This window comes from Rhamphochromis sp. 'chilingali', assembly GCF_963969265.1.
Source record: "Rhamphochromis sp. 'chilingali' genome assembly, chromosome: 9".
NCBI classification, from domain to species: domain Eukaryota; kingdom Metazoa; phylum Chordata; class Actinopteri; order Cichliformes; family Cichlidae; genus Rhamphochromis; species Rhamphochromis sp. 'chilingali'.
In genome coordinates, this window is record NC_137936.1 from 34966642 (window position 1) to 34980354 (window position 13713).

The 13713-nt window shown below is 38.7% G+C and overlaps 1 protein-coding gene across 3 annotated transcripts in view; it reads right to left on the minus strand.

The window, feature by feature from the left end:
* Nucleotides 1-13713, minus strand: part of tox2 (TOX high mobility group box family member 2) — an 89690-nt gene that overhangs the window by 41759 nt on the left and 34218 nt on the right. For all 3 annotated transcript variants that reach the window (XM_080890429.1, XM_080890431.1, XM_080890430.1), the window contains exon 3: nucleotides 2921-2980. In XM_080890429.1, the coding sequence (XP_080746555.1) occupies nucleotides 2921-2980 (60 nt within the window). The remainder of the gene's footprint in view (nucleotides 1-2920; nucleotides 2981-13713) is intronic.

The window sequence follows — 13713 nt, forward strand, 5'->3', positions numbered from 1 at the left end:
TTCTACAATGATGCCAGGACAATGGCCAGTGGCCACAGGGGCAGACAAAGAGCTTGTTGATGCTAAGACCAGGGTCCATGACCTTGTCATTGAATCACTAACACTTTGTCACTCTGCTTGGGGGGAAAAGAAACTCTACAGAGAACTAAGGAGGGTCAGACAGCGATGCTCATGGGAACATCGATATGACAATGGCACTGACCCCATTTCCTTGTGACTCATCACTAGAACGTACCCATCTAAGCACTGAACAGTCTGATAAGGTTGCGTTGCCAGATTTACTCACCAGCACCCTGTGAATGACCTATATGAATGTGCAAGACATATAGAAAATTAATTCATATAGGTAAGCCACGTTAAATAGAGCAATTACATGGTGAAACCGAAGTGAGAGAAAGCCGAGCACTGAAAAATACACTCTTCACAGAGTTTCGAGGCAGAACTGCTGACCCAAATGCATTTAAATGCAACGGGGGTAGAGACTGAAAAAGAGAAACAGTGAGCAAAAGAGCAAAAGAGGGGGAGTCAGAGAAAATGGGTGAAAGATAAGTTGAGGGAGATAATAAAGCAGCAACCACAGAAAAGTCAGCTTTAGGCAGTATGATTAGTTTAAGTTCGAGATAGAACATACTGAGAATAGCAGAGCACACTGCTGTATACCGCACCCAACTGTTCTGTAAGAATAACACTAATTAATAAAGGATAAGTCTTGTTTTACCTAAACACTTGCAAACAGCACGAGCGTTAATGCAGTTGCTTCTGAGGAACACGAAGCATATACTAGCAGGTATAGAATCGTATTTTTCGTGTCGCATTAGTGCAAGAAATGATTGCACTTTATCAAAACATGCTTTGATAATGTCAATCAAACTGCGGCTTTGTTCCAAATTTAGTGATTAAACACTGAAACGGAAAGCATGCATGGATATAAAAAATCCCTTTATTAGTGCTTATGATGTCGTTGATGTGAAATGCATGATGAAAATGAGCTACCGAGTGGTAGTTTGAGAACATTACAACGAAATAATTAATTGAAAAGTTAATGCATAAAACGAGTGAGGTTACATTTTGTGTGTGCTGACCACGAAGACGGTGTAATGTAAGAGTAAGTAGAATGGGTTAGTGACGATTATTCAAATTGACAAAGTTCAGTGAACCGTCTCAACAAAGGTGCCCTCAACCTTTATTTACAGTGACTTTTTTCCGGCGCGATCGCACTATTTAAAAATCTGCTTGGATAAAAAATGTAGCACAGCTAAAGAGGTGCAGATCAGTGATTTTTGGATTTTCCCATCTCTGTTTTGTTGTCAGAGTGTGTGTCCACCCCTTAGGCCTCCCTGATTCTAGCTGTCAGAGGGAACGAGAGGCTAAACTTGGTGAAGCGGAGAATAGAGCAAGGCACATGTCAAATGTGAGGGGATCTTGAGTAAACAAAGTATAACACAGAGCAAAGCAAAATCGTCTCTCATCCTATCACCATCTTTCACGCTATTTCCCTCTGTCTCTTTGTCTCCTGCTTCCCTGTTTTCTACCTATCTGCCGCTCACTCTTGTCTTCTCTAACAAACCGCAATGCTTCGCCCTCCCATCAGTAACTGGTGCTGATGTCTAATCAGTCAATCAGCACTACAGTAAAGCCACATGTGCTATATGAAATTAACTGATAAAAGTAGTGGTTAGCAGTTTTTTAGAAAGTGAAGTATCTGCATGACAAATCTGTCAAATAACAGCGCTGTCCCACTTAAAATGACTTTGTGGCAGTCCTAATAGTCTGAGCCTTCTGAATTAACTTTACATGTGTAGAAAAGACAACACAAGCAGCTCTGTGTCCTACTCTGGGCCATAAGCCAAACCTTAACAAACCAGAGCATTAAGAAATTTAGCAAAAAAGCAAATGCAACTGAAACACAGAACTACTGTAGCCTACGGGTTGGTTTTAATAATTGCAATTGACAGGGACAAATTCCCCGCTCCCCTGTGTATGTCAGATGGGCTTATTCCCAAACTCCACAAATCCCCCAGTCCAAACACAACCATATGGTCTCCCAGTTGTTCATGACCAGCTGTGCTACAGTGTATCTGGCAGGGTTGCCATGTGCTATAGAAGAGCAGTGACTCGCCCATTCTAACTTAATAAATTCTTTGTAATGAAGCCAAAACATTTCTTTATGTCGGCTTTTGCCAAAATTGTGTGCAAAGAGAATGACTGAATATCAGGAATATAGGGAAGTAAAATTGTATGACGACTGTCACTTTACAGTAAGGTCAACGCTCTTTTTATGGGAAATTTGCATAGTTTCACTGGTTTAGCTTCTCTGGTTTCTGTGTACTTAGCAGAAATCTAATCATGATAGGTTAGTACTGTGATGAATTGCTAACCCAGTGCCTACTGCACTATAAACGTAGCAGCAGTGTTCAGCTTCAACTTATAAAAGACAAGAACACATGTTTTATGTTTTATATTATGACGTAACCAATCGTATATTTAATAAACATCATGTCTTATATTTCAAGAATATAGTTCTTTAAAAAATGCGCTTACAGTGCTTAATTTTAAAAGAGGCATTTGAATAAGCAGATTAAGTAGTCCATAAATTTCATTGTCAAGTACATATGTAAAAATGTTGCATTTATTACTACATTACCAATTTTACTGTTAATTGCTCTTTGAATGATTGTAACATCATTTTATTTGTTTGCATGCAACATATGGAATATAGCATGTTCTGTGTGGCATATCTGTGAGTCTAAAAAAGAATAAAATATCTTTAGTCCACTTGCTTTCAGCTTATGTCACATAAGTGTGTGGTTCCTTTCAGTAACAGCGACTTATTGTACATTTCAACAAGACTTGACAACAGTGAAAGAAAAATGGCTTCAAGACTATTTAAGGTCTTCCATTATTAGAAATTTGGACTCACCTGGTTTGGTGCGAGGAACTCGTGATTGTTTTCGTTCATGTACATGTTGTCACCATCAAACTGTAGTGCAGAGACACAGGGAGTGAGAGAGAGAGAGAGATGAGAAAACAGTGAGGCAGAGGCCAACAGATCACAAAAGGGATAAAAAAAAAAGAAATTCTGTCAGTCAGTGCCGATACAGAAAGAGTGTAACACTGCAGCCTAATGACTGCAATAGACCTCGATGCTCCAGTGAATGTCAGTAATTACAGTTCATTAGAGACTTGTATATTTAGGCCCTGTCAAAGCTTGTGTAACTCACACTCTTCCTCTTAGCTTGCCTACAGCCTGAGTGTGTGTTTGTAAGTGTTATGCACACCTAACTGCCATTATTCTCCGTGTGTCATGAAGCAACAAAGGCACAACAGAGTAATAATCGCAACTGCAGCCACCGATGTCTAGTTAGTTGACTACCCAGTTGGTTCAGTCAGTCAATCTTGCACATTCATATCTACTAAAGAAAAGGTTTTTTTCATTTTCTTTCCAATCGCTCTAGAATGAAACGGTCTGTTGGTTGGTCAGTGAGTCCACCACTTTTAAATAGTTTAACATGTATGGGACATATTTTCATAAAATAAAGTACAAATATCTAATATTCGGGGATTGTCCCTCTGGGGAGTTTTGCTCCACCACCATCATTAGATTATTTTTTTACTTAATGACATTGCCATCGTCAACTACTGCATGTATTTAATGCAAATTAACAAATGTTGATTTGTGTTAAATTAACATTTGCATTTAGTGCAACATCAGTCATCTATGTCTTTCTCAACATTAGCCTGCTAGTACTGCCATTATTAGTATATTGTTTTGCAAGCCTCTGAGGCTCTGTAGGTGCTGATTTGTAAACATGAAAGGTTAATCAAAGGCAGCACTGATGGCAGTAAATAACCTTTGTAAGTCAGCTATTACGTAGTATTAATCAAGAAACTGATCTACTGTGCTAGAACGTCTGCTTGAACAAGTACAGGAGTTTCTAGTTTAAATGTTAACAAAGACAAGCATTAAAAAATATTTCTGTTAAGATCACTCTGTTAAGATGAGACAAGTTTTTCACATGGAATTACATTTAAAAAACAAAAAGATGTAGATACCATGAAATTACCAATTGTTTTTTAGCCCCACTTTGAAGCTTCAGCTTTAGCACTATGATCGCTGCCATCTATGTGCTTTTTAGAACCAGAATTCACTACGTCAGGACAAGAGACTCGAGTGCTACCCAAGCTGCATCATTAGAATATATGTGTGAGATGCACAGGTCTGCTAATTAATTGCAAGTCCATCCATCCATATTCTGCTTATCTAATTCAGACTGGCAGTTAGGCTGGAACCTACCCCAGCTGTCATGGGGCAAGAGGCAAGGTGCAACCTTGACAGGTCGCCAATCTACTGCACTGCTAAAACAGAGACACAAACAACCGTTTACACCTAAGTCCAATGTAGAATCACCAATGAATCTAACATCCGTGTCTTTGGACTGTGGGAGAACATGTAAACTTCACCTAGAAAGGCCCCAGCCGGCCAGGGGATTCAAACCCAGGACTTACTTGATAACAGGTGATAGTGTTAACCACCACACCCTTAATTCAAATTAATATAAATACAAAAAGAGAATGTGGAACAAAACTTATATAGTCTGTTTGCACAACTAACCACACTGTCGGAAAAATTCAGATCATTGCATTAAAAGCTGTCTAAAGGTCACCAACATCACAAACAAGGTCACCTACGTTCTCTGCCGTTAAACTTGTTATTTAACCAGTTTCACAGTTTCAGTCTGTGGGGACTGACCTGCTTTGGGAACCAGCCTCAAGTGGACATTTTAAGAAGTACACTTTTTGGCACTTCTGCATACTTGCAAGTTTTTCAGACCCACAAGTTGCTGATCGTCTTTGTTTATATTGCTTGTTATATTTGCAAATAAAAAAATCATAAATGTAAAGCAAAACATTATCAAATTTATCAAATTATGATATGACACCAGCCTGTCACGTAATACACTAATAACCAAAAACAACATGAAAAACATGACAAAAAACATCCCAAGCCAACATTTTTACCAACCCTGCCACCTATTTAGTGATACACACAAAGAGAACAGCCTTTAGCTTGTTCTGCACTTTGCTAGTTAAATCAGGACAGGACAGCCCAGCGATTTCATAGCTCAGAAATACCAAGCTAAAGAAGCCTAAAGGGGAGGCATAGGCTAGAGAAAAGGTGACAGTTTGAGGTTATGGAGAGGCGATGAGAACGACAAGGGTGTATCCTGGAGCTAATGGGGAAGGGGATAGCGATCTTGTGCAAGTAGGAGGCCAAGTAGGGAACATACTGTAGGTATTTGGGGGGGGGGGGGGTTAGAGAGATACATTTAAAAAAAGCACAGGGAGCATGAATGACACTGACATAAAGGAGGAGAGGAGAAGGGCTGTAGCTGCAGTAGTGGCGACAGAAGCCTGTGGTTGTTCTGGCTGTACAGTGATTAACACTGGGGTCACAGCCAGAGGCCGCAGCTCAAAAGACACGGGCATATAAACATGCGCACACATTCACACACACGCACGCTCGCTCACACTCTCCCAGAGGCCTTCCCTCCCTCTCTGTCTGACACTATTTGGCACCAACCATTTATGAGAAAACAAAACACACCTCAAGACAGCTAGTAGTGGCCGAGATGAATTACTGTTGCTACTGTAAGGTCAAATAACGTGACTGGTTTGTGCCTACAGTGAGTCAGAGTGGGAGGGTGTTTCTCAAGCTCTGGCATGGTGACTGAAAATGGACCCGGGTCTTATTGTAGCAATTTTTCACCACATGCAAAGTGTTGCAGGGACCAATTTATGCAAATCACTTGTTCTTTTTTATCAATTCTGGGATTTTTTTCCCTTAACATTCCAATATTTCCATTTAAGTTATACTCAGATTCAACTCCAGCACAGTTTTCATTAACATTTATTTCCATCTTCATACATAACACATTGAGGGCAACAAACAAACCAAAGTACAAAGGCAATTCCTTGCAACATTATTCAATTCGAAGCCCCAGTTCCATTTCCATGTTATCATTCAGCCTCTGATGGAACTGTTACTTCTAGTGCAATAATTTCTGCCTGATAGCACTATTAGTTTGCAGAAGGAACAATCATTTATTCTGCAATGAAAATACAATCACGTTCTTGCTCTTGGAGAATGATTTTACATGCTGTCCTACTCACATTGTGCTAGATGTCAAGGTGTCTTAGAATAGTTTATTTTCACAACTGCAAACCAGATCTCAATGAGCAAAACAGGGTAAGTGCAAAACAATTATATCAAATGTCAAAGGAGCAAACTGAGGTCTGCAACTGTGCTCTTGCTACACAATGGGAGGAGTCTCCAAGGGCAGAGCTGTTAAAATAATAAACACCATCTAAAATCAGAGGAAAAGGTAAAAATAATCATTTCCTGGTACTGTGAGGTTAACAACTGGTGAGTGTACTGTACACACAGTTTTTACAAACCTCGGTTGTCATGCTGTGCTGATTTTTATTTAATGCTCTCACTCTAATCTGGAGTACGTCAAAAGGAATGATTTTACCTTTTGTGAAACGAAATTACTCCCCTTTCTTGCCTAGACATAGATGAAACCACCAATACCATTCTCCTGTCTCGACACCAAATTGATGACAATAATTTAAAAAACAGGCAATTAGATTCACTTGGCTGAGGAACCAGCTCATCTGAGTAAAGACCTTTAAAAAAGTTAACACATTATCTCATTACATTTTATTTGTTTAGAAAGAAGTAAGGACAAGAAGTTTTAGCAGCAATTATTTTTTTAGATGAGACTGTGTCTGGTCTTTATGCTGCGCTAAGCTAACCAGCTGCACTTGCATACCTTTTCTTTTGTGTTATTAAAGGCCAAACTCAATTCTAATCTTTCTGAATGAGCTTCGTTCAGCCAAGCACCTAGCTGAAGTGTTATCTCATGTTAGACGAATGTGTTTTATTTTATTATATTTTTCTTGTTTGTCTGTACAAATACGTGTGTGTGTGTATATCTACACATATATTCATATTCGTAAATGAAAATACATGTAGACGAGTATATATTGGTTGTTTTGTTTGTTTTATTATGTCTGAAATAAATAAAGATACAAAAGTGTACTTGACCAAGACTCTGAAGGCCTAATTTGATGCTTATCTCTAACCACTGACCTCTGACTGCTAGCCTCCAAGACCTTTAACTGACCACTGAGATTAATTTCCTCATTTCAAACAGAGAGAAGACAGACAAGGGCTCTGACCTTAGAGTAGATGATGCTAAAAAACACGTAATTCATTATAATAAAGGCCTTTGGCAAACATTTAATCTACTAAAGTAATCAGGAAATAAGGGATGAAAATAAAGGAAAAATAAGTTGAAAAGTATACCAAATCTTGACTTTGTATAATCTGACTCTTAATTCGAAGATGTTTTCCCTAGAAGTCATAATGTGTGAACATAGAAGTAGCGGATATATGAGGAAAAAGGGAGGTTTGTAAGAGAACAGCATGCATGTCGTGTCTCTCTGTGTTTGCTTTCCTGTGGCTTCGAGGTCATTAATCATAGCGGTCAAATCTACAGCAAAACAATTGAGCAAAGGAAAACACAGACAGAGAGAGAGAGGTTGAAGGGAGGAGGAAAAACAGGGTGAAGGTGGGAGAGGTAGAAAGCTACAGGGAGACAGAAGAGGAGAAAATCTTTGAAAAAGATTGAGGCTTGAGAAAGAAAAGGGACAAGTTAGGCCTGTAGAACTGATGCAGCAGACACCAGTTTCTTGTTTGCATAGCAGAAATGCAAATAGAGAGTGAGGGAGAGAATGGGAGGGAGAAAATAAAGTGGGAGAGATGCTATAAATAACTTTGTGTTTGCGTAAAGCCAAACCAATGTCAGTTTGATGCAGGAAGTGCACCACAGTTGCAGAGGTTATAGAACAGTTGACTGAAACGCAGCATATCAGAAACTGAGTTTTGCAAAGCCTTCAAACATGGATTCACACCTTTAGTTTAATCTAGTTTCATCCATTCATTGAATAATATTTTTATATGGGATAAATGACATTTAGGATTTTTTTAAACTTTTAAATAACACTGGATTTGTTTTTTAATGGATAGTAGATACAGTAATCTTCTGTAAGGAATAAATCATATTTGCCTTTATTTGTTATGTTCGATGAAATGAATGCAAATGGATAATGAACTTTCACAGTATCAGTTCTCTGTCATATTTCAGGTTTATACATAGCAAGTAATTTTATATTTTATAGTAGATATATAAATCTGTATTAATGTACTTTAAATATTTCTGTTTTTTGTTTAGATAAGCATAAATTATATTGAGGATGGAAGTAAAACATCACGTTTTCATGTAGCACTGGGAAGCAGATGGAGGAGTATGAACTGAGATTATTCTAATTCATAGACAAGAATAAATATTTGTATTTTTCACCACAATCACTGTCCAAAAACAACTGCATTGTCATACCATTTGTACCCAACGGTTATGTCACAAACATTATTTTTAATGTTTACAGAACTTAAAAAAGGGTCAACAAGTTTTATGCTAAAATTCAACTAAATCAAATCAGTAATGAACAAATAAGAACTCGACAGAGCTCGACAGATATAGGGCTGATTTTAAGACCTATATTCATACCGATACTTGGTGATTTAAAAATCTGATACATAGGCTGATATTTATGTCCTTTATGTCAGAAACAGTTTTGCACCTCATTTGTCATGTGTGGTTATCTATTTATTCATTTACACTGTCCCAGACTCTGCTTTGATCAGGTGGTTGTTGTGTTTGTGGCGTTCCAAACACTTGTTGTCAATATGAAAGTTGTAGAGTGTTCCTCTAGGCAATATCAACACTTGTAACACAGATGAGGGGTGTTTCTCCTGTCTGTTCTTTACAGACATTTATTTTTCATTTATCAGGTGTTTAAAAAGCTGATACCAATAACTGGCAAATAGCTGACAGTGGGCAATAACACTGGGCTGCCAAAATACTGGTCGGACTATGCTGAAAAGTATTCGCCAGTGCTGAGTACTGCTTAGATATGAAAGCTCTCTTTAACCCAAAATTAAAATTTGTACAGCCTCAATATGTTGGACTCAGGGCTTTTTTTTATCCATTTATTTAAATGGATTCCTTAAGTTCAATCGGTACATGGTCAACTCACTAAGCATTTTGAGATCAGTTTTATAGCAAATCCCAACTACTATTACTATATAACTACACAACGTTCTTTCCTACTGTCCTGCTAACCTGTATTGATCTCGATGGTTTTCTCATAAGGTTACTGTGAGCCCAGCCGTGCTTTCCTGTATGTACTGAGTACAAAATAACAGAACCCTTAAATGCAGCCAGAGATGTTTTAAATTCACAGAAAGATGAAACAGCAGAGATGTGGAGAAGAGGACTTTACCCTCCTCCCAGTCTTTTTCAGGGTTACAGCATGAGCCTTCCTAGTTTTCCACACCAGCGTAACTAATCGCATGTCAGTCAATGTGCCGATGGAAAGAGGCAGCAGTCAAAATACCTGTGTCAGGACTGTGGTCATTAGAGCATTCAATGACTCACTGGCAGGCACATATACACGCAAACAGACACACAAACATTAACGCGCACACGCACACACACACACACACACACACACACACACACACACACACACACACACACACACACACACACACACACACACACACACACAGGCATACAGACATAACCAAAGTGCAGAAAATAAGTGGGATGGTGTGATATAAAGCAGTATTGCACTGCATGTGTTCACGTGTAGATATCTCTGCTGCTACATATATGGGCTTCTCTGGTTTGTATGTTCGCACACACATACGACATGAGCGTGGGTGCATTATGTTTTAAGAGCTGGATGTATGCATTCTGCATACTGGCCTTTGTGTTTGTGCACTGTCTCCTGTTCCATCACACACACATTGATCCCAGTGTGATAAAGATAACGAAGTTAGCCCTTTCATAATATTTATTTTCCCATAACAGACCTGCTCAGCCACGCCCAGTCATATAACTGCATGCAGATGAAATGTGGTCTTCATTACCTGAGAGCCTTAACACAGAAACTAGTGAGGAGAAACAGAATTGCCCTTCTTTCTCGACTGAAAGAGCACGAAATGAATTGAAGCAGCTGAGATTTTTTACATTACCATGACAAATACATTGAAGTGGGGAGGAGAGAGCCAAAGGGAGCGGCAGAGAGAGAGACATGATGGTAGACAGAAAAGGGCAGACCAGACAGAACAACCAAATTCTGCGAAGAAGAAAAAAAAATCAGCTCAATTTGTGCTCGACTGTAAGCTGTGAGCTGAGAGGAGAAATAAAATAAGGCATTTAGCTGGGGATCATGTTAAACCATGCAAGTGAATGAGTCTCCTGAGGAGAGTGTTCCCTCTCTCTCTCTTATGATGGACTTAATTGCCTCTATCAGTATTAAGATATAACATTTATCTCAGGTTTATTGCTCAGCTTTATGATCTTGTCCATCACGTTGAGGGGCTTCAAGAAGCATGCCACTTTTCAAATGACATCTTAAAATAATGCATAACTGATTAGAAAGCAACATGGGGGGGGGGGGGCATAATTTGTATCTGGAAGATGAGAACATTTTTCACGATGAGCAAATCTGGTATCTGTGCAGGACAGTGAAGCAGAATGTTTTTGATGGTTTGCTGGATGGATTACTCTTCTGTTTCTGGCTTTTTCAAAATGCATGGTTCACTGGACTAAAGGCACACACATCTCCCCCACCTCTGACCCCCGAAAGCTCTGGGTAGGTGTATGGTTTCAGATGGCCAGACAATCGTACCATTGTGCTCCTGTTAACACAATGAAAACAAAGCTAACACGTCGCTGACATTCAACAGCCCCCACTCTGCCTAACCTTGACTTACAACACAACAATATGGAAGATCAAGTGAAATATAGCAAATGAGATATCAAATCGCACTTAAATCATGCACAAATCAATTGTGTTGATTTTTGTCTCCACACGAGTATTTAACACAGAGTCAGAGCTTTGCATGATTTTAGAATGCCACATCGTTCGTATATTATTTCATTTCTTTCAGGTGTGGTTCTGATCACCTGAAACAGACAGCTACTCATCACATGAAGACTTGAAAACCACATCTGCTTGTTCCATTAAATCTATGAAATCCACTTGCATTATATCATAGTGTTTACCACACAATAGGAGCCTTTCAAGGGCAGTCCCGGAGGAAGCCAACAAAGGACCCTCTCTTTCAGGGACTAGTCAAGTAATTCAGAAAGAGCCAAACACAATTTTTTTGTGTGTGCATGGATCTTCTCCACCAGACCAACAAGCCACAATTCCACTAAGTCAAGAGAAAGGCTGTCAGAAAAGAGGAAGAGAGCAAAAAGATACCTGCTTTTACTCACAACTGCCTTATTTAAACATGGAGAAATGTTTGCCCATAAAATAGTGATCCTGTGTAGCAGAAAAAGCATAGACCTAGAAAGAAATGTTAGGCAGTGATTTTAATGTGGTCCATCTGTAGTAACCGGTGCTTTATTGTTACATTCACCTGAAAGGTAATGTTTTCAATAACCGTATCACGACACATTTCAAAGTAAATCCTAGATTTCTACAAAGCCTGTACATGAAAGATGTGATACTATTTACACTATTAGAATTTGGCAACTTAAAAATAGTTGAACGTGAATGTTTGACCTGTTGTGAATACCTTACATTTAAAAACTCTGATTTTATTAAATGTGGAACATCAAAAACATCAAAACCGATGAAGACATAAATTAATGATCAACTAATCAATTAAAATTTACTGCTTGGTATACTGTGACAAAATATCAAATCTGCCTTTTTGTTAAGAAATAGAGATATTTTGATTGAAACCTACTTGCCCTTTTATACATCATGCACAAGCACATTTATTACTTTCTCAATTAAAATTCTGTTTATTGTCTTGCTTTATTCTGCACAGTGTAGCTGTTAAAGAATTTTAAAAAACAAAAAACAAAAAAACAACCCGGTGTGCCGGATCCCAGTAATTTAAAAAAAAAAAAACAGAACACACACAATATAGCACCATCGGGAGAAAAAAACACAACGTTTTTGTGCATTTGGGAACTCACCATGTATTTAAATCTAAATGCAGCATCCAGTACCATCTACTTCTTTCAATAGGGCTCAAAATAATTCACTGTTCTTTCATTCACTGCCATGCTGACTCCACATCCAGCCTCTGCCACTAGCATTTAGGCTGAATTTTCTATTACCAATCTAATTGCACATTCCACCCTGACAAGAGCTCATTAAACCTTAATTATACACATGTTGTTTTCTACAAACATCTCCATTTGGGTCTCTCTGCCTTGTAATTGTTCAGCAGGGACAACTAGTTGAGATTTCGCAGATTGAAAGTGAATAAGAGAGAGCGAGAAAGAGAGAGAGAGAGAGAGAGAGAGAGAGAGAGAGAGAGGTAAAAGGAATGAGAGAAAGAAGGAAAGGGAAGAAAAAATACCAAAGAGAGAGAAAGAGAGGAGTGTCTGGAAGTAGGTCATGCCTCTCCATAAACAAGGCATGGTTTCTAAAATAATATACCCATCCAGTGGAAGTAATGCCAAACAACTGAGTGAATGTGGAGCTCATGTAATATTTACAGAGCACTAATACATAGATGACAGGTCTTTTTCTCAGCACCCCCTCCCCTCCCCTTTCCAAAGCCAGAGGTTTCTTTTTTTCCCCCTTTTTCATCTACTTTTTTTCCTCTTGCCATTTGAATTTCAGAGAAAGCCAACTACATTGATATCTCTGGCATGGAGGCGGATTGGCGAGTGTTAAGATGTTGAGTTTCCCTTACTTTCTCCCTTCTTTTCTGCCTCTTGTATCGTTCGTAAGCCCCCTACCACCAACTCCGCTGCCACTCTCTACATCGTTCTCCCCACATTGGCTTCGGCTGTGATGTTTTCACACATTTGTTACATTTTCGTGGGGCAAAGTGGGCCTTAATCCTGACTCTTTGAGGCATGGGCGATGATATTACTGTGGAGAATCGGCCTTTTAAAGACTTCTTTAAACTCCAGCTGGTGCTCTAAGGTCACCAAGCACTTGTTCGACATTAAGCCCAGCGTGATGTTTGTAGACTAGACTAACTGGCTTTGTTGACTCCGGGCCGGGCTTTCTGGGCACCTTGCATTGCTACTGCAAGAGGAAAAAGCTATGAAGGAGTGGCACGTCTGCATGTCCCATGAGTTTGATAATTATTATTTTTGATATTGAGATTGATGGTAGCCTACCTGATTTGGCAAATACAGATGCTCAGATAAAACAATTAACATGGATAATGAATTTAAAGCAATATTAAGCTTTGCAAAGTATTTCTGATACACAAAAAAATATACTTTAATGACGAGTGAACTAATTGAACTGCTGTCTCTGCAGACTGCCATACATTTAATAACATAATCTTACTTTTTTGGAAGAAATATATCTGTGAGGGGGGAAATCAAATATTTTGTATGACTATACATTATGTTCTGTTGCATTACACTTTACATGTTTTCTCAAATTTCCAAAGATTTCCGGCTTATCTTTTACCTATCTTTATTAGCTTTGGACAAGTGAAGGTGACATCATAGATCCTGAGAAGTCAATACTAGATCTAATTCCTAAATATTGTATTTGTGTTTAAATGTGCTCATATTAAATGATATT